The sequence below is a fragment of the Herpailurus yagouaroundi genome, unplaced genomic scaffold (genome assembly GCF_014898765.1).
Source record: "Herpailurus yagouaroundi ecotype Mexico unplaced genomic scaffold, PumYag 185, whole genome shotgun sequence".
NCBI lineage: Eukaryota > Metazoa > Chordata > Mammalia > Carnivora > Felidae > Herpailurus > Herpailurus yagouaroundi.
The window spans coordinates 17,529,884-17,557,585 of record NW_024412416.1 but is presented as its reverse complement, the minus strand read 5'-3'; the positions used below and the strand labels follow the sequence as shown (position 1 = coordinate 17,557,585).

General features: G+C 45.9%; 1 protein-coding gene across 1 annotated transcript in view; it reads left to right on the top strand.

Annotated features, from left to right (window-relative positions):
• Nucleotides 1-19: 19 nt before the first annotated feature.
• Nucleotides 20-27,702, top strand: part of IGF1R (insulin like growth factor 1 receptor) — a 309,794-nt gene continuing 282,111 nt past the window's right edge. Inside the window, exon 1 of the mRNA XM_040493771.1 lies at nt 20-786. Within this exon, the coding sequence (XP_040349705.1) occupies nt 693-786 (94 nt within the window). The 5' untranslated portion in view covers nt 20-692. The remainder of the gene's footprint in view (nt 787-27,702) is intronic.

The window sequence follows — 27,702 nt, the reverse complement described above, 5'->3', positions numbered from 1 at the left end:
GCTGAGCGCGGCGCGGCCGGCCCGCCGCTTTGTGTGTGTTCTGGATTTGGGAAGGAGCTCGCGGCGGCGGCGGCGCTGAGGGAGGAGGCGGCGGCGAGCGGAGCCCGGAGGAGGAGGAGGAGGGGGAGCCGCTCATTCATTTTTACTCCGCATTTCTGCCCCCGGCCGGCCTCGCCCGCGACCCGGACTTCGGGGCAATCTTGCGAACTGCGTCGCGCCCTCCCGCCGCGGAGGCTCGGGTGTCGGACAGCTTCCCGCTCTGCCTGGGGTCGGGCTTGTTTTTCTCCGCCGAGACGAATTTGGGCTTTGCCCCCTTTCTGTGCAGTTCCCCCCCCCCCCCCTGCCTCTCTGGGTTTGAAAATGGAGGCCGACGACGCCGACAGCCCGCCCCGGCGCGCCTCGGGTTCCCGACTCCGCCGAGCCCTGGGCCGAAGCTGCCGGCGCTGAGGGGCCGCCCCGCGCCGCCGCCCGCCCGCTCGGCGCACCCGGAGGGTCCCCGGCCGGCGCCGCCTTTGGAGTATTGTTTCCTTCGCCCTTGTTTTCGGAGGGGGCGAAGACTGAGTTTGAGACTTTTTCTTCCTTTCCCGTTTTTTTTTTTTTTTTTTTGTTTTCTTTGTTTTCTTTTTCTTTTCTTTCTTTCTTTTTTTTTTTTATTTTTTTGAGAGAGGGGAATTTCGTCCCAAATAAAAGGAATGAAGTCTGGCTCCGGAGGAGGGTCCCCGACCTCGCTGTGGGGGCTCCTGTTTTTCTCCGCCGCGCTCTCGCTCTGGCCGACGAGTGGAGAAAGTGAGTATGTGCCCGCCGCCCGCGGCCACTGCGGGAACTTTTCCTCCGAGGGGCTGCGCCCTGTTTGCGAAACCCGAGTTGCCGTCGTCGCAGCTGTCGGGCCCCTGGGCTCGGGGGCGGCCCGGCGGGGTGTGGAGGGGCTCGGCCTTCCGGCCGGAGCGGCCCCCGGAGCCCCGGCTCTGCGCACCCCCGCGCGGGAAGAGCCTCGGGGGCTTTCTCTTTCGCTGTCCCGGGAGCCCTGCCCCGCGGGCCGGTTGCCTTGGGAAGCGCTCGTGCCCCCGCGGCCGTGCCCGCGCTGGGACTCCGTCGGGGAAGTTCGCGCCGGGCCGGGCCCCGCCACCCACACCTCACCCCCCTCGCGGCGCGCGGGCCGCTCCGCACGGCGGGCTGGCCCCCGCGCGGCGCGCAGACGGTGGTGACAGCTCCCGCGGTCGCGCGGGGCCCTGGCTGCCGGGACAGGCGGGGATCGGGTAGCCCACCGGCCGTGGGGTTCCAGGGGGAGGCGGCCGGCGGAGAGGCCCCGCAGCCCCAGGACACGTTTCCAAACATCCCAGAGCGGCCTCGTGTCGCCAACGCGCTTTAGCCCTCGGGCATTTTGGGTTCCTGGCCTTTCCCTCCCCGTCACTTTCGCCCGATCCTGTGCGGGTTACCTGCCCCCCCCCCCCCCCCCCCTTCCCCCCCCCCCCCCGGTGGGGGGCGGGGGTGGGGGGGGGGGGGGGAGTGCCCCCGCAGAACACCCCCCCCCCCCACCCCCGAAAACTGCAAGGTCGGGGGCTCTGCGTCAGTCCAGCTTTTCCGAGGAGCGCGTCTGGGCCCCTAGTTCACAGGGTTCTGGGACTTTCTTCTCCCAGTTGCTACCCCGGCCCGTAGACCCCTCTCCTCCTGCAGACGGGGGTGGGGAGTGTTCGGGCAGCATCCGACTGTGCGGGAGTGGGTGTGTGGTCCGAGCCGACGTGCATTTCCACACACGTGCTCTCAACGCGGGGCTGTAGCTGTCGCCACACGGCCGCTCGGGGACACCTAGACGCCTGGCCCCGGCGAGAGGTGTCGCGCGCCAGCCTTTAAGGCGCGCGGGGGTCGGGGGCGGGGGGGGGGGGGGGGTTGGGTGTTCTGTTTTGCGAGCGCGGAGCCCTCGCCTTGGTTTGCTGGCCGGAGTTGCGTCGCACTGGATCTCTCCTGCCCCGCACTTCCTTTGTACAAAGTTAATAAGCAGTATCGCTCCACACTCGCTATCGCTTGCAATCTGATAGCTTTTGTTTTGGTGGTGTCGGGTAGGGGTAGGGAAGTGCGGGGAGAGGGGGAGGGAGGGGGGGGAGAACTTAGGGCCCCACGACGTGTGGAGGAAGGAGGAGGAGGAGGAGGGGGTTCTGTACTCAGAAAATGGAAGCGTGGTTTACTGGCGTATTCGCGATGGCAGGGTAATTTGAACACGATTAAAGTTTAAATGCAGTCGGGGAACTGGGGCTGGGAACGTTGAGGGCGTGTTGGTGAGTAATGTTTGCCGAGGGTATGCAGGTGGTGCCAGTTAACTTTGAAAAATCACGACGGAGCCTCGAAGAGTGAGGGAGAATGGTGGGGGGTGGGCGGCGGGGCTGTCTGGCCCCATCACGGGGGCAATTCGGAAAGGCTGTTGTGTAAACAAACCCTTCTTAAGTGTCTTGGAAGAAATGAGTCCGTGATGGAGTAAGAGGAGATTTTTGTAAAGAATTACTGTTTACTACACGGAGTAAGTCGCAGATTGAGGCCGGACCTTCCACGGAGCTGAGCTCTCCTCCTCTTTGTTTTCTAAACTTTCAGCTCACTGGATTGGACGAAAGGCTTTCGGCTCCCTTCTCAGGGTTACAGATGGTGTTTGGGGGGACCGAAGAGGGTTTCTAGCCTCTCAAGGCTAAATACAGTTTAGAAGACCACAGGAGAGCTAATCCATTTTTTTTTAAGGCATGATATTGAGGTGTGTAATGTTTCCAGTTTTATTATTTAATGTTAGTTGTGAGGTTCACAACACCAGTGATGGCCTTGCGTCTTGAGGAAGGAGTCGGGCATTTTAAAATAGGATGTCTTGTTGTTCCCAGCGATCTTCGTGAACAGTATTCTTTGTGAAAGGAGGCTCTTTCTTGAGAAAACCGGAGGAGAAGGGGCATTTTCATGCATGTTTATAATACAGAGAGGCCAAAGCTTTTCTCAAGGATCCCTTGAAAATTGTTGGTTCCTGAAAACCTGACGGATGGCCAGAAGGCACCCCGACTCCTGTCTTGGTTTGTTGAAGTCCTAACTCAGTCTCTGTTCCTTCCTACAGCTCTGACGTTTTCAGGAGAAGACGATATGCTCAGTGTTGAGCATGTGTTCAGTTTTTAGTCAGGTGCTGGAACCCTTAACTCTGATGGAAATAAACTACTGAGTCCAGTCAGGGATGAGTATTGTTTTGGGATAAAAATTGGGCTGGTGTTTGTTCCTATTGTATTGACATATTTAAGGATTAGTGTTTACTCTTTGAACACTGACACCTACAAAAGTAAGGTGATTTTCTTTTAAATCTTTCACTGAAAAGATGTAGAAGTTTTTGAGGCAGATGAAGTCAAGCAGACACGTTTGTTTTGTTATCAACATAATGTGAACAGAGCATCTAAATAAGGGAGGCTGGGAAGTTCTGAGTGATAGCTAAATCATCTGATGGCTTCGTCTTTTTTTTTTTTAAATCCACATGTATTTTAAACATATTGGCTATCTCATTAAAAGGGCTCAGTCCTCTTTCTGCCCCAGGCACAGTCCTATCCTATTGTCAGGGAAATATAGGTATGTGAAAGGTTGATGTTTAAAGAAGTTGGTGTTTTATTACCAGAGGAAGAATCCAGAATAAGAAGGTTGGAAAAAACCTAAATAGCAAATTATAGTTTAGGCTCTCTAGAGGGAACTAGCAAGTAAATGGTACTTTTGAGTAGGGATGGGGTGTGGGTCAGGATTTGAAGTTTAAAAGGTTATATGTTTGATTTGTCAGAAGGATTAGAAAACTCTAACCTTAAGAAATATGCTAAGGTTGACTGGAAGAAACTTAAAAGCATCATGCTAAGTGAAAGAAGCCAGTCACAAAAGACCACATATTATATGATTCTGTTTACATGAAGTCTAGAATAAGCAACTCCATAGAGACGGAAAGTAGATTAGTGGTTGAGTAGGGCCGGGGGAGGACAGAACAGGGAGTGACTGTTCATGGGTATGGGCTTTCTTTTGGGGGTGATGAAAATGTTCTAAAATTAGATTGTGGTGATGGTTGTACCACTCTGAATATACTAAAAATCATTGGAGTGTCCACTTTAAATTAGTGACTTTTATGGCATACAAATTGTATCCCAATAAACCTGGGTTCCCCCCCCCCCCTTTTTTAAAGAAACCTGCGAAGGTTGACAAGAATGCATTGTCACTTTGAACATAGAGGTTAGATTAAGTAAATTTGTCCAGCAAGTGATCATATCTCTTTTTTATTTGTGGAGTTTCTTACATCCGTGCACTCTAGCAATACGGCAAACTGATGGCTGGTGTTCTAACAGTGGGGTTTCAACACCATAGGAGAAATGGGCAGGAAAAAAAAAATCTTGGTTATACACAGCTCAAGTAGGGATTTAGGGGTTGGACTTAAAAAACACAAATGCCAATGAAAGTCAGATTTGTGACAGTGAAATCCTTAACTGAATCCGAAACGAAGTTGGTCTTTCCAAGACTAAAGTTTAGGAGCTGAGTCCGGAAGGCTTTTTGTATTTCCAGTTTTCTTACATGTGTTTTCCAACAAAGAAATAATGTACTGTTTTAAGATGGTAAAGAATTTCCACTTTGTTTTTTCTTTCTTTGCTTTCTTTCTTTCTCTCTTTGATATCCCTTATTAACTACTCTGGTAGTAAAGACTGAGGATGAATGGGGTGGGTTTTTTCTTTGTTGCTCATTTTATTTTTTTTAAATGGCTTCAGAATCTGAGCAGGAAACAGGATCTTTGTACGCGACAGTAGTTTTTTTCAGGCATACGATAATTTTTTTTAATTAAAATTTCTTGTGGAACAAAAGATTTAAACATACAGCAAAGGCCTTTTTGCTATGCCCTTTTCCAGATTTACCTTGGCCTTTTAATAGAAAAAGATGTGGAGAATAGTGGTTGTTTACATTTGTTTTTGCTCTTTGTCTAGGACTTAGTTTACTAATAAAAATGTTTCCTGCCCTTCTTATTGTTGCAAGATCAGGGCAGTAATGAAAATCAACTGTATCGTTTTCACTTGTTGCCTTAGAGTTTTGCCAAGGGGAGCCCTCAAGGGACAGTAGCTTCCTTTTAAATCTGGTTTCATTTGTTTTGTGAGAAGCAACTGAAGCTGTAAGAAGCAACTGAATCCAGCCAGCACTTATTGGGCACCTGCTGTATGAAAGCTGGACCCTATGCCAGGCAGTGAGTAAGCTTACAAGGAAAGAGGGCTTTGTCTTTGTCCTTGGGGCATTTTTTAAAACTCCTGCGTGAAACAAAGTTGCTTAGAAAATCAGATCTTTTTCAGACTCAGCACAGAATGCACGGTTTTCAAATAGGCGGCAAACAGCATTTTAAAGGCCCTTTAAAAACATTTCTGTAGACTTAAGATACGAAGTAAACCAGTGTTGCTGAATCTTCTAAAGCCCTCTGCTGCACCATTTTTGCCTTCCTCACATATTGCCTCCCATTGCAGTACTGGACGCACGGGACACATTCACCCGTCTACGCTCAGCCTCTCAGCTTTTTTACAACATTGGTTCTGACAATTGTGATTAAAAATGTGGAGTGTTGCAGTTACCTTTTGCCAACACTTCAGGAGTTACAGGTGGCCTTTGTGAATGCTGCACGGCATGTTTTGAGTTGTATGGAAGGTGGAACTTATTTCAAAACTGTTCTGGAGTTACACATTGCTGAGCCTTCTGGACATTATTAGGAAACTTTCTTAATTGTAAGGCTTTATCATGTAAAAGAACTCACTGTTTGTAAAGGTGCAGAAGGGTAAAAATAAGATCCAGGAGGCAATTGAATCATGACTTTGTTTTTTTTTTTTTTTAATCATAAAAAGTAGAAGCTGTGTTTCTTTCTGGGTTGTGATTTGCTTCAATTTGTTTTCAACACTCATTTAAAAATCCTAAGAAGAGGTATCTGTGCCTGCAGGCCACCTTACACCGAACTGCTTTTCTTAGCCAACCTGTGACAGGTGCTGAGTCCAAGGTATGCATTCCCATCAGTTGTACTAAATATATAGTAGTTGCACACGTGCTTGAGATAGGGTTTCTCCATTTCTCTGTCCAAGATGTTCTGAAGGAAAACGTTGAACACTCGAAGGACAACAAAGTGAATAATGAATGAAGCACTCTGACCCCCCCCTTTTTTTTAAGTTTATTCTTTGAGAGCGAGCGAACAAGTGGTGGGGGGGGGTGCAGAAAGAGAGGGAGAGAGAGGATCCCAAGCAGGCTCTGTGCTGTCAGAGCAGAGCCTAACTCGGGGCTCCAGCTCATGAACTGTGAGATCATGACCTGAGCCAAAATCAAGAGTCAGGTACTTAGCTGACTGAGCCACGCAGGCACTCCCCTCTGACCTTGAAAATGGTGTTTGGGGTCAGATTATCAGGAGGAGGTTTTCCCATTATTTGTCAAGATGTGATTTGGCTTAAATTTAAGGAGGGGATACATGCAACAGTCCTGATGTTTGTGCACAATGAGACTTGTTGACATTTGGGGAGAGTAACTGATTTTCAGTATTTGGAAAGAAACCTCTAAGTATCTGTAAAACTGATTTGTTCTGAGCAAAAGGCATATGTTTTGTATAAGATTATTGGTAAACAAAAGATCTTTAAAAACAAGTCAGGTTGTTACCGCAATAGATGTGTATTCCCTTGGCATGATGAAGTTTGTTTCTCTTGTTATATTGCTAGGGTCTTTTTTGACTCAGAATAGTAAAAGTATCTTTGATTTTGAGACTTTTGAAGACTTAGATTGTTTTCTGTTTTTAAAGCATCAGTTTTTACTCATGTTGTAAAGTCCCACATATCATTTTTGAAGACTTCCCTACATTTTTCAATTATGCCAGTTTCACTCATGGCCTGTGAAACTGATTCATTTCAAAATCTTAAGGAAATATTGGTATTTCTGGAATTGACAATTTTTTTCTCCCTCCTCTCTCAGTAAATGTATATCGAACACTTAGTGGGCTTAGATCTTTAAGTTCAAAAATTCATTCTGATACCATAAAATATTTTACAGAAGATTTTAAAGGTATGAATCAAACCATAGAAATCACTTGTTATGTTTATTTAAAACACTAAAGAAACGGGATGCCCAGGAGGCTCAGTCGGCTGAGTATCCGACTTTGGCTCGGGTCATGATCTCACTGTCCATGGGTTCGAGCCCCGCGTCAGGCTCTGTGCTGACAGCTCAGAGCCTGGAGCCTGCTTGGGATTCTGTCTCCTCCTCTCTCTCTGCCCCTCCCCCCCAAAAAAAGAAACATTAAAAAAATAATGAAACACTAGAGAAACAAACTAGTAAGCAAGGCTTTTATTCTTTTTGGTGCCCTATCAAGAATTTTTAAACGTATAGGTTGCTATTCAGATTTTACTGGGACACAACAGAAAGTAGTTTCTTTTATGATGAAAGATGCATGTTTGCAATGGCAATAACTGTTACAAGGTATTGTTGCTGTTATTTATGACGGGGAGAAGTAGGTAGAGATGCAGGGACCTCCTTTATTCTCATATTTATCCTCTCCTTGGTTAGTGCTGGTGATCGCTTACTTTCTAAGTTGCTGGGGATGTGTCCATGGAGCTGAGTGTCTGTCCCACTTACGATGGCTGACGGTCTTGCAGCCCATACTTTCTTATTTGACCTACTATGGTGGCTTAGCCACATGAGGAAAATGCACGCACATAACTGGCACCACAAATACTACAGAGGTAGCTACGTCTGCCTTAGATTGCTCACATTATAATAGTCTGGATTTTTTTTTAAAGCATTTATATTTAAAGACTTAGAAGTATTCTATTCCTGGTCCAAAGGGTTCTTGGCGGGGAGGGGGGAGGGAAGGGAGCTGAAACTTTATTCGTTTATTTCACTCCTCACTGTCTTAGCCCCCTGCACAAGACAGGCACCGACTTCAGTAATAATTATATAATAGAAATGCTACTTGTTCACAATTGTGTGTGTGTGTATGTGTATTTCCATGCATTCAGATTCTGACTGTTCTAAATCCATTACTGTTTCCGTCTTGTGTACTCTTGTGTGGCTACTTTCTTTTTAACCTGGTGCTGGCTTTCCTTAAACCGGCTTTGGAATAACTTGTCAGTTTGGTAATTCAGGTGTACTGCATGCTGCTGTTTAAATTACTCTTGACATGGGAGAACAAATACATTTTGACAGCCTTAAAGCATAAATGTTTTATAGAGCAGAACTTTTAAATTTTCCTGAGATATTTTGGATGCATACTTCCAGCTTGTCCTCTCGTGTAAAATATAGTTGGTGGTTTGTCTCTATAAAATTGATCACTGGAAATACATATTTGACTAAGTAAATGAGACAGCACCAATTTGGGTTAGGCAAATTTTAGTTAATGCCTTTAGTTCATAGTAAAGGAACAAAAGTCTGATGATATTTAGGGGGAGATAGGTTTACGTGTTACGGCTTTTCCCAAATTTGGAGTATCCGAGTGGCTTTTAATAACTTCCTGGAAAAAAGTAGGAAGCATAGAGAGAAAGCCAAGGTGTGCGGTCCATGATCCATCTGGCAAATAGTTTTCTAAGTTCTTAGCTTTGTATAGATTGTAAGATCTTCATCAAATGTGCTCAGATTAATCTGTGTTGTCCTGAATTTATTCTCCCCATATTCTTTTCCTGGGTCTCCTGCTAGTGGGATAATACACAAGCTCACAGACTCAGGATTTGAAAGAGGAGCACAGATTGCCATGAAAACAAACGAACAAAGAGACCAGTGACAGGAAGATCTGTTGTTCAGCTTTCCTCAGTTCTGTCGTCTGATTTCTGCCGACAGTGAGTTCATGGCATATGTTAGGTCGCAACGTGGTATAGTTTGGTTATAGGAAATTCTTTTGCGATCACCGCCTTGCACGGTTGGGTGACCTATTTGGGATTTTCTTTCTGACATGTCCCTCAGTAAGATTTCCAACAACAAATGTTGAGTCAGGATGGAATTTCTAGTTAAATTTTAGTTCGTCAGCTCACTCGTTTCTGGGGAGACTGGTTAATTGAATGTTTCCTCTCTACCTTACCGAGTCCCTTGAAATCATTCATATTCTCTCCTGATTTTAGCTCCACCCTGGTCCAGTCTGCCAGACCTGCATCATCTGTCTGAGGAGATGCTCAGCTTGGCCTCTGAGCCACTTGGGCTACTTTGACTCCCATTCCTTCTCTCTGGTGTGATGGATGGGCCAGCCTCAAATTCTCAGCGTGTGCCTTTTGTGGTGCTGCATTGTGGTTCAAGAATCAAGTCCAAGGCTCCTCACACTGGGCTGCAATAAATACATCCTTAGTGAGACGGCTGTAGGGATCCCGTGTTAATTCCCAGCACCCACGCTTCACCTCTGCGGTGAACACGCCGTGCCATTGCTGTCTCCATGGTTTTGTTCCTGCTGTGTTCCTGGTCTGGAATGTTTTCTCCTCTCTGCTACCCCCGTACAGAATAGTGGAAAGTGCTACTGTAGAGAGCAACAAAGTCACCTGGTTCGAGTTTCTCCTTTGCTGCCAGTTAGGTCTTTGGCCCTGAACAAGTTATTTAACTTTTTTGAGGCTCAACACAAATGTAGAGACTTAAAATAAGTGGGACGTTTTCTTCTTTTCTTATTAAGCAACATCACAAAAACTTCTTCTAATATATTCAGAAAACTAATGTCAGAAAAATTGGAGGGGGGAGGGTGTAGTTTTTTTATTTTTAAAGATCTCTGGATTTCAGACAGATCTGTGGAACAGGGACAGGATGGTAGCTGTCTAAAGGTGGGGTGCTAATCAGGAAATTCATTTCCTCCAAATACCTTTCTATGGTTTTAAAAGATCTGAGATGATATACTTTTGTTTCTAACTCCCCATGCCTCTTCCTTCATGAAGCCTTTCAGATTGTTCAAACTTCTGTAGACCTAACCTCCCCCCTTACTTCCTTTGAGTTCATTACCACTACTGTGCTGGTTAGCAGTGATTTGTTTTGTCCTGTACCTGAGCTGTCGTCATTTTATGAGGCCGCAGAGAGCAGTGGAGCCAAAGAGCTTGCTTTGAGTCTCAGCTCCTCAGTAGTGAAGATCTCAGGCCAATTATTTAATCTTCCTGTGCCTCAGTTTCCTTGTCTGTGAAATTGCAATTTTAATAGAACCCACTTGATACACTTATTTATAGAAATTAAGTGAATTAATACATATGTCAAGTGCTTAGAACAGAAGCTGGCATATACTAAGCTCCTCAGACTTCAGCTTCCTACTGCTCTTATGGATGTGACATTCTTGAACGTAGGTGTTCTTTGGATAGTGCCAGGAAAGTAGGACACACTAGAGACTTGACTGTCCTTGTAACTTACATGCAGTTGGTATATAGTAGGTGCTCAGTAAATGTTCTACAATAAAACTTAAGGTGCTTAACAGGATACATTTTGCTTGTTAAATCCCGGTAGTACGATTTTACCTATTTTCAGCAAACAGTGGTAAACCCCGGCAGTTCACCTTCTGCTTCAGAGATCTGTTCATTACGCTTTCTCCCCTAATTCTTCCCCTTGTCCATTCCTGCCGCGCCTGAGAAGTCTCCAGTGCGTACTCTGCCCACCTCACTAATGCGTAGGCGACACCTAGTGGCCAGAAAAGAGATTCAGCCTCTTCCGTGACTGATTTAACCCTGCTCGTGCCCAAGGATGAAGATAGCGATCGCCCGCTCCCTCCCCACGCGCGTCCCTTAGATTTTTGTCTTCTGGCTTGGTTCCTGGGAACTGATAGCAGGAGAATGTGTGGACTGCAGGCTTCGGTAGAAACCACTGGGATTTCGGATTAAGATTGCTGTAGTGTGTCAGCCAGCTCCTTTGAGAATGAGCTACAATTAGGGTCTTCCTAAGTGAGGTAAACAACTTCGGCAGAGTCCTTGTATCTAGTGTACCTTTCACAATTCAAGATTTAAGGTGTTTTTACAGGACTTTAGCAAATAAAAAGTTCTAAAATATTTCTCTTGAGATTAGAGATTAAGAAAAAAAGCCCTACTAATTCATTTTGAAAAATAAAGCAAGATCCCCATTGCTCTCTTTCTGTGGTAACACTTAAATTATCATTCTTATAGGTGTTGCCTTGGACAATTTCAGGGAGTTAAGACACCCACCAGTCAGAATTCCTAACGGAGAATGACAGACACTTCCGTTAACCGGTGTTAGATCTCACATCAGATGTACTGGGTTCGGTATTTTTCTGTGTTTTGTTTCATGCTTTTTTTGGTACTTTGAGAATCCACTTTGTCACTTCCTTGGCTGCAACTACACTTGCTATGTACGTGGTTATCCATTTTACCTTTTGAAAGTTGTAGACTCATTTCCCCGTGATTGCTGTTTATTGTTTTTATTCATTTTATTCTATTTTATTTCCTTTTTATTATTTTTAATTTGGAAATCATTTCTTTGGCTATCTGAGAGAGGACCGCAGTGTGCCATCATCTCAGTCGTTTTGAACAACTCTTTGGGCTCCTTCTCAAACAGGCTGTACTCTTTCTTTCAAGTCCCTTTGCTCTGGCTGGTAGCACCTCTCTGCTTAAAACAACTCTTAACCAGTTTGCCCTCTGGAAAACTCCTTTAAGCATTAGCTACAATTTCACCCCCTCTGCGGCCTTGATTCGGCATGTAGGGTGGTCACGTGACACTCTATAGCTCTATGAGTAGCTTGCCCTGTGTTGTTTCCCCCAGTGGCCGAGAAGGACAATGATGGCACCTTGGTCATCTGTGAATTTCCAGGACATGGCCCGGTGCCTGCCACACGGGAAGACCTCAAACAGGAGACTTCTTAGAGGGCTAAGCCCCGTCCTGCTCCCCCTACCATTCACTGTGAAGCATCTTGATAACAAATGTATTCTCATCTTTTTATTATAGCCCTGCCAGCAGAAGCATCTTACCGTGCTAGTTACCACTATGTGGAACTCGAAAGCAATAAAATTATCTTTAAAATCAAACTTCTGGGGTGCCTGGGTGGATCCTCATTTGAGCTTCTGACGTTGGCTCAGGTCAGGATCTCACAGTTTGTGAGTTCAAGCCCTGTGTCGGGCTCTGGGCTGACAGCTGGGAGACTGGAGCCCACTTCAGATTCTGTTTTTCCCTCTCTCTCTCTGCCCCTTCTCTGCTTGTGCACTTGATCGCTCTCTAAAATAAACATTAAAAAAAAAAAAGCAACTTTCATCACGCTTTTTGCAGACTGAGGTGAACAAAAGCCTTAAAACTCCAGGAAAGCCCTGTCAAGGCTGTTTCATCCCTGTGGAGGGACGCCTTTTCCCGCAAGTTCCCTCCAGATAGGAATTAATGACTCCTGTCCACCAGTTGTTGGTAATGGGGCTTCGCTGGTGGTACTGGGTGCCTGACTGAAGGCAGGCACTCAGGCTGGGTTGGGCTGTGTTGTGGTCCAGGCGTGGCCTGGTACAGAGGACCCCCAAGGTCCAGCCTCCGGGCCAGGTGGATGCTTCCATGTCTGTAGCTGCCCACTGCTCTCTCCATTCTGGATCACACGGCAGGCCTAGGTCATTTCTCATGACCTGAGTAGCCTCCAGATCCCAAGACACAAGGTAGAGAGAGATGACGTGCTTTGGAAGGTCTGATTGGAACCAGCAGAAATACTGTGAACAGGCACTTGCTTCTGTCCCTTGCCTTGTTTTCTTGGTGAGGCCAGTGAACTTTTGCCTCGGATGCTGACAGGGATGGCAGCCAGTCGTAAAAGGCTCTCATCACTTGAGTGCCCCCCTCTCCTGGGTTCTGGCCAGGGCCTTTGATTGGCCTCTCCGACCCCCCACCCCCGGAAGTTTACTTGTCTCGGATGGTGTGAAGAGGGCTCCTGAAAGTAATTAACACCTAAGAAATTATCCTTAAAAGCTTCATGCTCCTGAGGAGACTTGTGAGGCGGGATATTTCTTACGGAAAATGTAAACATAATCATTTGAACCTGGCATGTTAATTTCAAGCGTACCTTGTAAAAAAAAAAAAAAAAAAAGAAAGTATCTTGTAAAATTGCCCTGTGAATGTTGCACAGGGTGGATGTGAACTCACCAGGACAAGCCAGTACAGCGCCTGCCTTTCATCTGCCCTCGTCATTGGGGTTTGCATGTGCACAGCGCTGCCTTTGAAGCCCTTTCTCCTCAAACACCTCGCCGTCTCTGTCTCTCCAATGCAGGGAGGCATATTGGGATTGGGAAGGGAGCTACAGGCCTCAGTGTCCTCAGCGTCCCCGTCTGCGGTTTGGGGTATTTGGGATGATATGAAGATTGGCAGTAACGTTTCTGAGGGGCCAGCAAGTAGAAGGCATCCAAAGGCATGTTTTATCAGTCTCTTTTCCATGTGCCATGGTGGCCCTGCTGGCCTCTCACTGGAGCTCCTGTCCTCTCGCTGTCTCCCTGGCACCGGGTACCACTGTCCCTCAGGGATAGAGCTCCTGTCCCTTGTCTGCAGTGAAGTTTTAACCTCATGACGTCTGAGCCTCAGCTCAGCCCTCTGGAACCAGTAACAGGCTGCCTCTCTGAGCCAGAAGAGAAGCTGTCTTTGAGTTAACTCAGGCTGGTTCCCGTGGACCCTTACATTCAAGGTCATCGCCCATGTAAAGAGGAGGACGGTGGGCAAGATCCAAAACCCTGCTTCTACCGCCAAGGCCTCCAATGGCCTCAGCTCCCCCGAGAGCCTATGGAGAGCACGTGTACTACTTTCTCAAGGGGCTGACTCTCCAGATGGAAACAGTCAAATGCTGGTGGATGGTTGCAGGCAGATGCATTCAGTGCTTACTCATGGGATGCTGACTAGTGGGGAAGTGTGTGAGCTGGAGGGGTGCTGTCATGGAGCTACTGAGGAACCCGAGAAGGTGTTAGGCAGTCTGGCTAGGGTTCCCAGGGGCAGTAGCATTGACATTGGCCTGGGCATTAGCGCCACGCGTGCTGGTGAAGGGACTCAGCGGTGGGTAGAGAGAGTGGGGAGCTTTGAAGCTTTTTGAACCTCGGGGTAGACGTATTGAAAGGGTGCTGGGGAGGCTGCCCTGGCCTTTGACGGGGTCAGGGTTGGGGGACCAGAGATAGAAACCCCAGGGTGAACCAGTGAAGGTGTAGATGGGGGAGGACCCAGGGGGAACACCCTCCAGTGAGGCACTTGACATTGCAAAGCCCTTTGGAAACTGCCGCCCCGGACTTCAGAAAAGCTCCTGTAGGGGAGCGCTTACCTTTGTCAGGGGTATCAGGGGTACCTGGTAACGTCCAGGACGAGTGCTGAAACTGCGGGAGTAAATACACAGCCTCCAGACATACTCCCAAAGTGAAACCTTTTCAGGCGGCTGCTCTCAACGTTCATTGCCAGGGCACTGCTTTCTAACTTTCTGAGAAGAGCCAGGCGAGAGATGACCCTCGTTTCCATCTGAGCTGGGTCGGGTGGACCCGAGTTGGCCCTGGCCTTGGCTTCCTGTGGTTGGGATGGACGGGGAGGGGCCCCTGTCCCCCCACCCCCCTGCAGTGCTGGCAGACCTTGCAGGGCTATTTCCAACCGTCACCGCACAGGCTGAGAGGAATGAGGAATAATTTGTTTAAACGAGGATGCCAACTTTGCGTCCAGGTCTGGGCTTTGCTACTGGTGCTTTTTAACTCCTATTGATTGATGTTTTTAACTTGACTGGGCACATTGTAGTTCTCGATGAGAAGCAATCACCAGTGTTTAGCCCGCAATTGGTGCTCGTAGATACGAGCTGCCCGTTCTCTACGACTGTAACTGTTTTCACTGGACAAATACCATTAAAAGGCGCAGTAATGCAAGAGGCTTCCTGGAAGGGTGACATCATGTGGCCTGGGGGATTTTGTATTCCTCGTCTGCTATCAGGATAGAGAATTCTGAATTTTAAATCATTTTCTACCTGTTTGAGCAAGTAGAGCCTAAGGATCTCAACCGGTCTGTGTTTTCTTCATTTGGAAAACAGGCCTCCTGCCATGTCCCGGACGCTTCTGCCTCCAGTCGTGCATGATGGTCCAGGTTCCATTTTGAGATTTGAATTAGAGCCCAGAGCCTCTCAAAACAAGTCTACGATGTGCTGTTGTTCGTGGGACACCTTATTTCCTGTGTCTGCCCCAGTCTTCTCATCTGTAAAATGGGAAATGGTAATGGCACATGTACTTCATGAATGAGTACACGTAAATCTCTCAGAGTGTCTGCCACAAGTACTAGGGGGTCGGCTGTTATTGTCTGTCATTAAGAATGGAAAATTTACACGTTAGAAGTTGTTTTCTTAAGGGGCGGCTGGGTAGCTCAGTGGAGCGTCCGACTTCGGCTCAGGTCATGATCTTGCGGTCCGTGAGTTCGAGCCCCACGTCAGTCTCTGTGCTGACAGCTCAGAGCCTGGAGCCTGCTTCAGATTCTCTGTCTCCCTCTCTGTCTCTCTGCCCCTCCCCTGCTTGCTCTCTGTCTCTCTCTCAAAAGTAAATAAATAATAATAATAATTGTTTACCTAAAAATAAACCTGATGCCCTCCTGGGTGTGTATGATTGCCATGTTTGCTCTTCCTACATTTGCCTTTTCTGACCTTCACGTTAAGACTCCAGCTTCATTTTACATAGAGGCATTTCATACTCTGGTTTCTCTTCAGATCGTATAAATCTTTCGCCCTCTACATAGAGGCATTTCAGAAGAGCTCTGTCTGGCCTCTCTGTCTCTGGGGATAGAGATGCACCTTCCTCCCCTGATTTTTGTCTCTCTACCTGATATCCCTCTGCCTCCGTGGAAGGGCATGAAACATTCTCCTGCAGGAGAGGGATTATTTGGCTCCCAAAAAAACCCATGTGTCAGGCCAAATGACCGAAATGAGTCTTTCATATGGTAGTGTGAATGTTGTACTTCCCAGCGTTGTTCCTGTCTCAGGGATAGCTATGGAATTAGGGGTCAAGTGGCCTTCTGGGGGAGAACCAGATCTGCATGGTCAAGGACATGAGTAGCTGGGACTGGGAGTGCTATCCCCAGCCCAGATTTAGGACATAGGGTCTGGAAAGCATGAATCTAGGTATCCAGAAAAACTAATTGCAGTATTTTAGATCAAAAGTGGGAAAAATTGGGGTCCGACTCTTGACTTCAGCTCAGGTCATGATCTCGCGGTTCAGGAGTTCGAGCCCCGCATCCATCTCCACACTGACAGTGCAGAGCCTGCTTGGAATTCTCTCCCCACCCCACCCCCCTTCTCTCTCTCTGCCCCTCCCCTGCTCGTGCACACACACTCTCTCTTCCAAAGTAAGTAAACTTAAATTTTTTTTTTTTTTAAGTGGGGAAAATTAAGAATCTGTGCCCCTCGTTGTTGGAAGGCTGTTTCCAGACATGGGAGTCCGTGGAGTCTGGGGCCTCAGACCTCCAGGGACAGCCTTAGTCAGGGGTTTGGAGGCCAGCTGCAGAAATGGCACCTGGCTAGTAAATGTTTTGCTGGAGAGCCTTTCTCTGGGATCTCGAGAAGAAACTGCCCTCTTACTTTGCTCCCTTGGGTTGTACAGGGTCTCTGCTTCCCAGGATTGGGATTGATTTCTCTTTCAAGAGCTTGTTAGGTGGGCTTGGGTGGTCTTGCTAGGGGGCCATCACCTACAGTGATGATTTTCCCAGGGAAACGTATTTTGAATGCAAACCACTTCCTCATCTTTAATGAAGCAACTCATAGTGTGATGGTGATTTTCTTCTGTGAGAAAAGCTCTCTGAGGAGGAAGAGTTCATTCCTTTGGTTCAAAATTTATTTCTTGAGGTCTGGAAGCACATGAAAAGATGCTCAGCTCAGTCCCTGTCATTAGGAGAATGCAAATCAAACCCACAACGAGATACCCCTTCATACCCGTTAGGATGGTGATTATCAACAAATTGAAAATTACGAGTGTTGGCAAGGATGTGGAGAGATTGGGACCCCCGTGCCCAAAGAATTGAAAGCAGGGAGCTGGACAGAGACTTGCGTACCCATGTTCATAGCAGCAGGTCATGATTTGCAGCAGCCCAAAGGTGGGCGCACCCTAGGTGCCCGTCAGTGGTTGAATGGTGAAACAGAATGTGTATACACACAGTGGAGTATTATGCAGCCCTGAAAAGGAAGGGGATTCTGCCACCTGCTACAGCATGGATGAACCTTGAGGACATCATGCTAGGTGAAATAAGCCAGTCACACACACACAAAAAAAACCCAAAACAAATACTGTGTCCATCTACTCACATGAGGTGCCCAGAGTTGTCAGATGTACAGAGACAGAAGGTAGAATGGAAGTTCCCAGGGACAGAGGGGAGGGGAAGGGGGGGAAGTTAGTTTCTGGTTTAGCGTTTTAGTTTTGCAAGATGAAGACTGCCATGGATGGATGGTGGTGATGTTGTGCAAAAATGTGAATGTACCTACCGATACTGAATTGTGCACTTAAAAATGGTCAAAACAGAAAATTTTATGTTGGATTTATTTTACTACAATAGAAAAAACACCTAATTTCTTCTTCTTTTTTTTAAATGTTTATTTTTGAGAGAAGGAGAGAGAGAGCATGAGATAGGGAGGAGCAGAGAGGGGGACAGACAGAGGATCCGAAGCAGGCTCTGTGCTGACAGCAGAGAGCCCAATGCGGGGCTCGGACTTAGGAACTGCAAGATCATGACCTAAGCCGAAGTCAGAGGCTCAACCGACTAAGCTGCCCAGGTGCCCCCAAACACCTGATCTCTTGATCGAGTCAGCTGTGAGCGTATACCATGTGGGATACTGGGGGGTGGGGGGGCAGATTTAAGAAGACCAACTCCTGCCCAGCATGGCCACGGTTGAGGAGGCAAGCCAAAGGTTTTACAGGTGCGGGGGGTGCACAGCACAGGATGTGGGAGGTCAGGGGAGGCCTCACCAAAAAGCATAGATTTCAGATGAGTCACCAGGGATGGGTTTGTTTTCCATAGTGAAAGAGTGTCACAGATGATCTTTTCCTTTCGGGGAAAGTAAGTCAGGAGTCAGACTTTTGTGCTGTCTAGTCTCAAAATTTATTACTAATCAGCCATGTGATGTGTAATTGCGTTTTCATTTTCTTACTTTTCCAGAAGAGAGATTTGTTTAGATATTTGGTTCCCTCACTGATTACACTGGAAGTTTTTCATTTGTTTTGACAGCTCGATATTTATTGCACACTGACTCCCCCATTACATAGGGAGCCCTGAAGGAAAGGGATTGACCTCTGTAGGCAGAAATGGGAACATTTCAAAGGAAGGAAAGAGCCAGAGCCTTCACCTTACAGAAGGAGAAACTGAGGCTTCCAAGAGACACGTTGCTGAAGGGGACAGGACGTCTGGCACATATCGAAGGCAAGGCTTGCCTGTCCATCATGCCAGCAGATTCTCTTGGGCTGGTTCTTTGTAACTGAGTTGTCACCCTCTAACCAGGAGTCAGGGCTCAGGCCTGGACCTGCTCGATTCCAGCAAGACTGGGAGGTAGCTGAGCCTGTCTGGCCGCAAGGCGAGTTTTCTCCACCCCACTCAAGGTACAGCTTCTTGGTCGGGGCCCCGTGGGAAGGAGAAAGCTGGCTACCACAGCTCATCCGGATCTAGAAGTTGGACTGGCATTTCCCCTGCATCTCAGAGGCAAGCCTGAGAAGCCAGAGTGACCACTCTTTTCCTGAGCGGGAAGTGTTTGTTAAATGACAAGAGGGAGGCGGTGCCTTTTCCTCAGGTTGGTGATTCGCTCTGCCTAGAGCCGTGGGGATGTCTGTGTCCGCTTGGGCTGCCGTAATAAATTGCCAGGCTGGATGGCTTCAAAACAAAACAAAACAAACCCAGACATCTATTTCTCACAGTTCTCAAAGCTGGAAGCCCAAGATCAAGGTGCTGGCAGATCTCATGTCTGATGAAGGCCCCCTTCCGGGTTTGCAGGTTGCCATTTTGTTGAGAGGGAGACGGAGAGTTCTGGTCTTTTTCTCTTCTTATGAGGACACTCATCCCATCACGGGGGTCGACCCTCATGACCTCATCTAAACCTAATCACCTCACCAAGGCCCACCTCCTACTACCATCCCGTTGGGGGTTACAGTTTCAGCATAGTGGTGGAGGAATGAGCTATAGCGAAGGCTTCTCAAGACCAGGATTCTGTTTATATACACATTCTTGGCCAGTTTTGAGAGTTGGTTACAGATTCATCTTGAAAACTTCAGTGGGGGGTCCCGTACCTAAAAGTGCGTATTTTCAAAATGGCACTAAGTATATTTGCCTTCCAATGCTTTGGTCAGATGCTTGAAATGTATAGTTTGTCTTGTGTGTGGGCCATTGCTTTTCTTAAAGTGAACACTGCTTGAGAAGAATACAGTTACTGGGAAGTCTCAGAGGAAATGACCCCATTTCTCCCATTTTTGGACAAAGGAGTTGCTGCTTTTTAAACTCTGCCGTAGCTACATCGAGGAGAATTATACTCCAGGACAGCTTGACTCGTGTTTTTGAAAGCTCAGTTCGCTGGTGAGCACACACCTATTGGACGTATGGAATTCGGCTCAAAGGCACTCACCTCAACTTCCCCAGGGTCTGTTTTGTAAACCCCGACTCCAGTGTGGTGGGTTGGGGGGCAGGGGTAGTGTGCGTGGAGGACTGCGGCCCTTCTCGGAGTGCTTGGCGGTGGGTTTCTCTCACAGCAAATCCATAAGGCTAGGGAGGTGATTGTTAATTGTTTATAAGCATTAGCTGTTTACAAGTCATACTTGCTATTTTAAATCAGACCCTGCTATTATGTTGTTTTGTTTCTGTTCACAGCTGAGTTTTAAGCTGGGTAGGATTTAATGGTGAGTCACTCCCATGATGGTAAAATCAGTATCGATCAAGCCTTCTTGTTAATCCTGCAAGCAGTTTAGAGCCGGATAAAGACAGTCTTAAGGCTTCTGCCCGTGAGGATCCCTGGGTGCAGGTTGCTGCCTACAGGCTGGGGCTTCCTTAGGACCGACTTAGCCCCTCCTACCTGCTGACCTGGAACCTGCAAGGAGCACTTCTTGTGCTTTTTGGAACCTCCTCTGCCTGAAAAGAGGACATGATCAGATGACAGGGACACATGCCCCGGTGAAGTTTTTCTCCTCCTCTTTCCTCCCTGAACTTCACCCCTGCTACAGTTTGAATATTCAGTGAATGTGTGTCAGTGAACTGGGAGGAATTCATGATCCTTTTTTTTTTTTTTTTTTTTTAAACCTCCCTGGGCTCTGAATAGAAGTCTCATTTGCCACCTTTTTCTGGTCTGGGTCAGGAAGTTGTCCTAAGCATCATTTGTTCGGAGCTGCTGTGGATTCTTCTCAGCTGATGGACAGAGAAAGGTTGAAGGCTAGATGTGTGGGTGGAGTGTGATGGAACTCTGGGACCCTCTTTTTCTTGGCTCTGGGAACTCCACCCCAACTCCCCTGAGGGCAGTGGGCAGGCACTCACACCCACCTCTCCTCAGTCCTCTGAGCAGCTTGCCAAGAAGGTGTGCAAACTGCAGGGTGCCTGCCCAGGGCTGTGTAGCCATCTTGGCATCCTGGCTTCGCCTCCTGAGCGTGGACTTGGAGGTTGGCGGCCTGGTGATGAAGCTGCACTGGGCATGGAGGGGAGCTCTGGCTCCTGGCAAGGGCAGTGGGTCATGTCCACTGATACTGGGCCTGCCCAGGGTGCCCATGAGAGCACGGGCTGAGGATACCACTTGGATTCGGTACCGTGAGCAAGACGGGGATTTGGTGTTGGCTTTTACTGTAGAGCACATGAGGCAAAGGGGCAAGCCAGCGGCCCAAGGGAGGCTGAGCTGAGCTAGGTAGAGAGGATTTGGTTTTGTAGGAGTCGAAGAGAGTGACAGGTTGGAGTATCTGGATATGGAGGGACCTGCTGGAGGTAGACAGGTGTATAAAATGCAGCTCCTGCCTTAAAAAGAGCTTATGGGATAGTCGAGAAGATAAGGGGTGCACGCCTGCTAGGATAGGAGGACTCTTTTATGAATGAGAACAGAATGAACAGGCTGGGCAAAAGCCGTGGGAACTGAGGAAGAGATCCTAATGCCCAGAGGGATCCTGGAGGCTTCATTGAGGAGGTGCTTAGAGGACAAGAAGGATTTAACTACCTGTGGGGGTGGGCTGAGGTCAGGACTTTCACACTGTAGTGTGGGGCTTGAAGAAAAAGGCAGGAAGGAGGAGAGGAAGGTTTATTGACGTAGTAGTGGGGGATGAGGCTGGGGGCAAATTGGGAATTTGGGGGTCCGCAGAGGCCAGGCTAAGAGACATGGTTATTTCCCGAGGACAAAAAGAGTTTATTAAAGACTGGGTCTCTTGTGCTAAATTAAAATACTATAAAGTGGAGGCTACTTGTCTTTGTGAAATAACCCAGAACCTTTTCGCGGAGATGGTGGTAAATGTCCCGTGGTGGACATGAGAGAAGGCTGGTCCGGGTGTCCTGTGTGGTCCCTCCCTAGTGTATGTATGCAGGTGCTCATTCTGCATGTTTCAGTTTGTATTTTCCTGTTTGATTATGGCACATTTACTTATTGGGATGCTGGGGGAAAAAAAGATCTCCCAAATTACCATATTTGACAGGAGCAAGTAGAAATGACTTTATTTCCTTTTTTTTTTTTTTTTTTTTTTGCTTTCACCTAGATGAACATTTTAAAAAACCTGTCATCTAATATAATCTGCTAGTAGAGGAGGTATGTTTGAATTCTATAGAAAATAATTGGGAATATTTTACAAGCTCTGGTAGCTTTCTGGTGTTCAGATTGTTAGGACTTTGGAACAGGAATAAGTTTCTGATTGAGTTGTTATTACTTTTGGAAGAAGGATGACAGTACTCGCTTTTCCCTTGATCAGCATAATAAACTCCTGTGCAGACATTTGTTGGGTGTCTCAGGTTGATGCAAATGCAGTCTTTGTAGAGAGCGAGCTCCACACTGTTCCTAGAGCTCTGTTTGAAACAGGTGATCTAAAAGTGAGAGCAGCATGCAGGGCTGAAAGGGTTCATGTAGTTTTGTTCCACAGACCTTTGAATTTTACCCAAATCTAACAGAATCTATCCAGGTAGTATCTTTCCCAAAAACAAAAGTGACCATGGTTTTTAATCAACTGGCGGCTTTTTGAGTTGTGAAACGTTTCGGGTCCTGAGTCTGCTGCAGGTTCAACACTAGGAAGGAATGAGGAGGCTGAAGTGTGGGGGCAGGCCCTGTCTGTGCAAACCATGAGCCTCTCACCGCCCCCCTCCCCTCCGCCAGCAGCATCTCAAACAAAACCCCATTTATAGACAGCGAGTTCCCACTGAGCCTTTAATTATGGGGGCAAGGTATGCGTGGTGGTTGAGGCATGAAGCCAGAGGCTAGGGGCTTACTTACTGGTTAATTTTCTCTGGCCTTTCTCTCTCAAGTCTCAGCTCTCCTTAAGATTCAGAAAATAATGCAAAATGCCTAAGATTTCTGAAATTCCTGGCCTTGGAGACTTGACTACATAAAAGAGCCAGGATTTTCAGGCTGGCCATTTCAGCATCAACCATTTCCCACTTCCTGATTCATTGCCTGCAGGATTTGTAATGCCTCTAGACTTTCTCTCTCTCTCTCTCTGTCTCTCTCTCTCTCTCTCTCTCTCGCCTAAAAGCAGCCATTGAAAGAAAAAATAAATAGCAAAATCCCCATCCCAGAAGTTCTACTTCCTGTTGTTGTACTAGTGAGCTCTGAAAAATAGCTTTGCAAGTTTAGGCTCTTGTTTGGGCTCTTTCAAAAGAATTCTTGAGATCTTTTTGTTTGGATAGGCTGTATCTGTATGAAGGCGATAAGTTAAAAGGACTTCAGTTTAATCAGCACAGAAATTTTAGATCCTTTCTTAGCTTTATGGTGTGTATATGAATATAATGGAAGCACCAGTGAGTTAGCCGGGACACATAGATGTTTTCAACAATGCCAGTTGTTTCCCTCATAATGTAAATGTTTATTTAAAATTTTTTTTTCAACGTTTATTTATTTTTTGGGACAGAGAGAGACAGAGCATGAAGGGGGGAGGGGCAGAGAGAGAGGAAGACACAGAATCGGAAACAGGCTCCAGGCTCTGAGCCATCAGCCCAGAGCCTGACGTGGGGCTCGAACTCACGGACTGCAAGATCGTGACCTGGTTGAAGTCGGACGCTTAACCGACTGCGCCACCCAGGCGCCCCTGTAAATGTTTATTTAAAAAAAAAATCTACTTAGGTACAAATTACACTTTGAGAATGTAAGAGATGTGGGAACATTTAGAATTCCTGCAACAATGGAGAAAGGTCCAAAGTGATCAAGAAAATGATGGAACGTCAGACTTCACACTTTCCCAACAAACCCTTTCCATTGAGTAAAAGTGTAGATCAGCAAAAGTGTCTCAAGTTCAAATACATCTGTGCTATGACTTTTATTCTTCCTTTGAATAAATTTGAAAATTCTAGTCTAATTTGTCATAAACGTAATAACATTTTCAGAAATATAAAAGCCTTTCGGCTTTAAGGGGTGATGTTTTGGCCACTGAAGTGGTCCTGAGTTGACTAGTGCTAGTCCCAGAATCATTTCATCTGTGGTGAATAGACTGACCCCACCCCCACCCCCTGCCTCTGCCTCCCTGCAAATCCAGGTGCCTAAAAAGTTGAAGCAGGATATCTAGCGATACTTGATCTGGGACTTCATGAGGATTAACACAAGTGTCTCTGGGTGGAATTCTTAATGTCCAGCTTCCATTGTATAGCCTAGTAATTGTTGTTTGGAGATGCTGGGCTGTGTTGTCAGCCAGGGGTAGGTTAAAGTGGTATTGCCTACCTTCTCTGGGGTTCGTTGGGTCCATTCAGAGCACACATGATTTCATACAATATGGTTAATTGATATACTGGTGGAACAGCCTGTATTCTGGGGGGGACTCTTTCTAGAGGTCATTAATAGGGGACATATCTTTTTGTTTTATCCTTCCTTAATTGCCCATCCAGTGTGGGGGGGGAACAACAGCTCTCTTAGCTAGTTTTGGGGGGTTTTCTTAACAATAAAAATTGGGGAAAAACCCCTCAAATCCCTGGGTGTAATTTTTAGTTTTTCTTTTCTTTCCCTCCCTCCCTCCCTCCCTCCCTCCCTCCCTTCCTTCCTTCCTTCCTTCCTTCCTTCCTTCCTTCCTTCCTTCCATCAGACCTACACATCATCTTTGGAAACACCTGCATTTGTTACAAAATAGATGGTGACCACTGGATTCTTCCAGGCAGAGTTCATGTTCTGTAATCACAGTTAGACCCTCATGCCTCACCCTTAGCTGTTGGAGAAATCTTTTCAATTCCTGATGATGGTACAGAGCTCTTGGGAGCTGGGTGCTCTGAATTAGCAAATGGGCAACTGTTTTTTGAGGCCACTGTTCATTCTGTGAAATAGGTGATGTGCACATTCCTGATAAGCACCCACTTTGCATTGGGCTTGGTTGATTCGTTTTCAATTTTGTGTGTTTGAGGCCACCATCTTTTTGTCTCCGGAAATTAGTGAGCACTCTTTTCTCTGCATGCAGTGAACTTCCTGTTGTGGTTGCAGTTTCTCCAAAAACCGTGGAGTCTAGCGGAGGCTCTCTTGAGAGCTCAGACAAGTTTGATTGACAGAATGAGTCAGTGGTAGTCTCTGAGTGGTCAAAATGTTAATGCTTTTGATAGATTCTAGCAAATCTATATGTTTAAAAGTAATGGTAAACTCTCAGCTTTTGGGAGAGTGGATTTTAGATACATTTTTTAAGTAACTGCTGTAAAATGGATCTAATTCTTGTATTGAAACAATTTGTTATCAAATTATAATTACACATGCCAAAAGGGCAAAACGGTGGTCAGATTTGCTCGAACTTAAAATTTTGTAAAGGTAAGCTGTTCCATAAATGCAAGAACCATGTTCATGTGGGTCCATGGTACCTGGCATATATAGTGGGTCTTCTGTGAAGGTACGTTAAAGAAACGGAGGTCCAGAGGGTTCTAAGATCATGGTCAAGACTGCAGTCCAACAAAGCTTCCTGCCTTCTTCCAGTTACTACATGCCCAGGGGAGCTCATTGCCTCCTGTATGTGGGGCCTACAAGAGAGGGTTCAGGTAGTTCTGAGAATTTGATTCAACCATCACGTGTCCATATGGCAATATAAGCATTTCACATAGTTGACCTGTTCTGAGGTAACATGCCACATTGATGAACAACGAACCTTTAATTAGGGACAGATTTGCCTGCCACCGTGTACTATAATTATTACATTTATTGCTTTTTTCAAATTATAATAGTAATACCTGGTTATTAGGGGAAAATCTAAAACTAGCATGGGGAAAAAAAGGAAAATAAAATTCATCTTTAGTCAATCAGTCTAGAGGTAACCATTCTTAATATTTTGTTGTAATGTCCTAAGGTCTTTTTCTGCCCTAATCTTACACGTCTATTTATATATTTTTAAAAATAAAATGGGTGTTATGCAATATGTACAGTTTTTTATCCTCATTTTCCCCACTTAGAATCACATTGTGATTTTTTTTGTCTTTTGGCTGTAACATTATATTCTTATCATCTGGAATATGGTTGTAAATGAAATAACTAAATATAATTGTATAACTGCTAAATTTAAGCATCTTATAATTTTTGTCATTGAAAATAATGTGATAAGATCATTGTGCCCTTTGGGTTAGCCTCTTAAAAGTTGAAAGTATAGAATACTAGGAACTTGTAAAGTGTGTATACTTTTGATCCTAGGTAAATATTGCCAAATCGCCTTCGAGAAAACTCCAGCTTACGCTCCTGGCAGGCGTGCCTGCCGCCATACTCTTCACCGGTGTTGGATGCTAAATTGTGCTAGCAGTTTTAGCATCTAAAAATTTTTTAATCTCACTGTTTTAATTTCCTTTTTAGAAAAAAATATGAGATGTTCATTTTCCTTTTTTTCCATTTTTCCCTTGGGTTAATTAACAATGCAGTCTAATAGATTTGTGTAGACCTTTCTGTTATAAAGATGTTTTACCCTGTGCTCTCTGTATTGAAGATATTTTCCCCTGGTCTTTTTGTTTGTTGGCTTTTATTCCTTGTTGAGTTACTCAGTGTTTCGTTTTAATGTAGAATAGCAGTCTCTTCATTATGGCCTTTAATCCTTTTGTTTAGAAAGTTTACGTTTATGTCAAAATCAGTCAAATTTAATCATGCCTATTAAGTTCTAGTTTATGTTTCATCTTTTTCTTTTAATTGTTTAATGCTTCTAGGATTTATTTGGTATTTAAACAAAGCAGGATACTTTTCCCTATTGATTATTCAGTTTTCCCAACATGGTGATGTTTTCTGTTTTTCTTCATTGGACTGTCTAATATATTTTACATTGTAGGATCTTTTTTAAAGCTGTCTTTTCCCACTAATCTGTGTGCTCGCTGTGGTCGTCTTACACATGATAGCTTCATCACACATATCACACCTTCTAGAAAGAGTCTGCACTCAGTTAAAAATTTTTGAAGACACTTTCTTCCAGATGAAGTGTGTGCATGTGTGTGTGTGTGTGTGTTTTGCTTTGTTTTGCTTTCGCAAGCATCTTCACCACCACCTTCCTCAAAGAAGGGAAATCCATTAGGTTTCAATTGTGATTGATAATAAATCACTTTGGGAGAAAAATAACATTTCCAAATACTTGGACTTCTCATTCAGGGACATTTCATGGCTCTCCATTTATTCAGCTTCTATTTATCTAATTAAGAAATTATAGAAGGTCATATATATATAGAGAGAGGTCTTACACTTTTCCTTTTGGGTTGTTCCTATGTCGTTAACACTTTTGTTGCTAATGTGGAGGGAATCTTTATTCACCATTATATATTTTAACTGATTATTGCTTGTGTTTGAGGAAAGCTTTGATATTTTATATACTTACCTGGTATCTACCCAAATCATTGATTGCTCTTTTTTAGTAATTTTTTCAGTTAATTTTCCTGATTTTTCTGTGCAGAAAATGGCTGGTAACCAACAAGGAGAATTTTGTTCCCATTTTCCCAGTACTCACACCTCTTAACTCTGTTTCAGGTATGTGTCATTTAAGAATATAAATGGCTGCAAATAACAGGAAACCTGCCTAATAAAAATTTAAGTAGTCAGGGCTGAGTTTTCTCCAGTTCAGGAAGTTTAGAGGAAAGCAATCTGTGGCTACTGCAGTGTGCTCCAAGAGCGGATGGGGCACGGGACTCCTGGCTTCTGTTTTCTCCATCCATCCATGTGGCTTTTGTCTTCATGTCTCAAGGCTGCCCTGTGCCTCCAGGCATCACGTTTCTGCGTTTCATGCAGGAAGAAAGAGGAATGTGAAAGGCGAAGATCCAAGGGAGAGAGAATGGCTTCTCAGCAAGCCCTGCTCAGCCAACTGCCCTCCCTGTCATGGCTAGACCTGAGTCACATGGCCCGCCCCTGATTAGAGGCGGGGAGGTGGCCAATGGGTCTCCATGGGGTTTGGGTCAGCCAAGCAGTGTTGACTGCAGGATCTTGTTGTATTGGCTGGTACATCCAGAATCATACTAAATGCTGATTATGGGCATATATGTGTCTTTTGGTTTATATTAATGAGGCATTACACCTCTGATACTCCCCAGTATGTATGATCTTTTGTGGTTTAACAGAGGGTTTCATCATGTTGAAGAATTATCTGTCAAGTTTGCATGGGTGACTTCTTAGGGATGGGTGTCAAATATCCTCAGATGTCCTTTTAGCATCCGTTAGATTCAGACATTGTTATTGTCATACTTAGTCGTGTGATGTGGGAA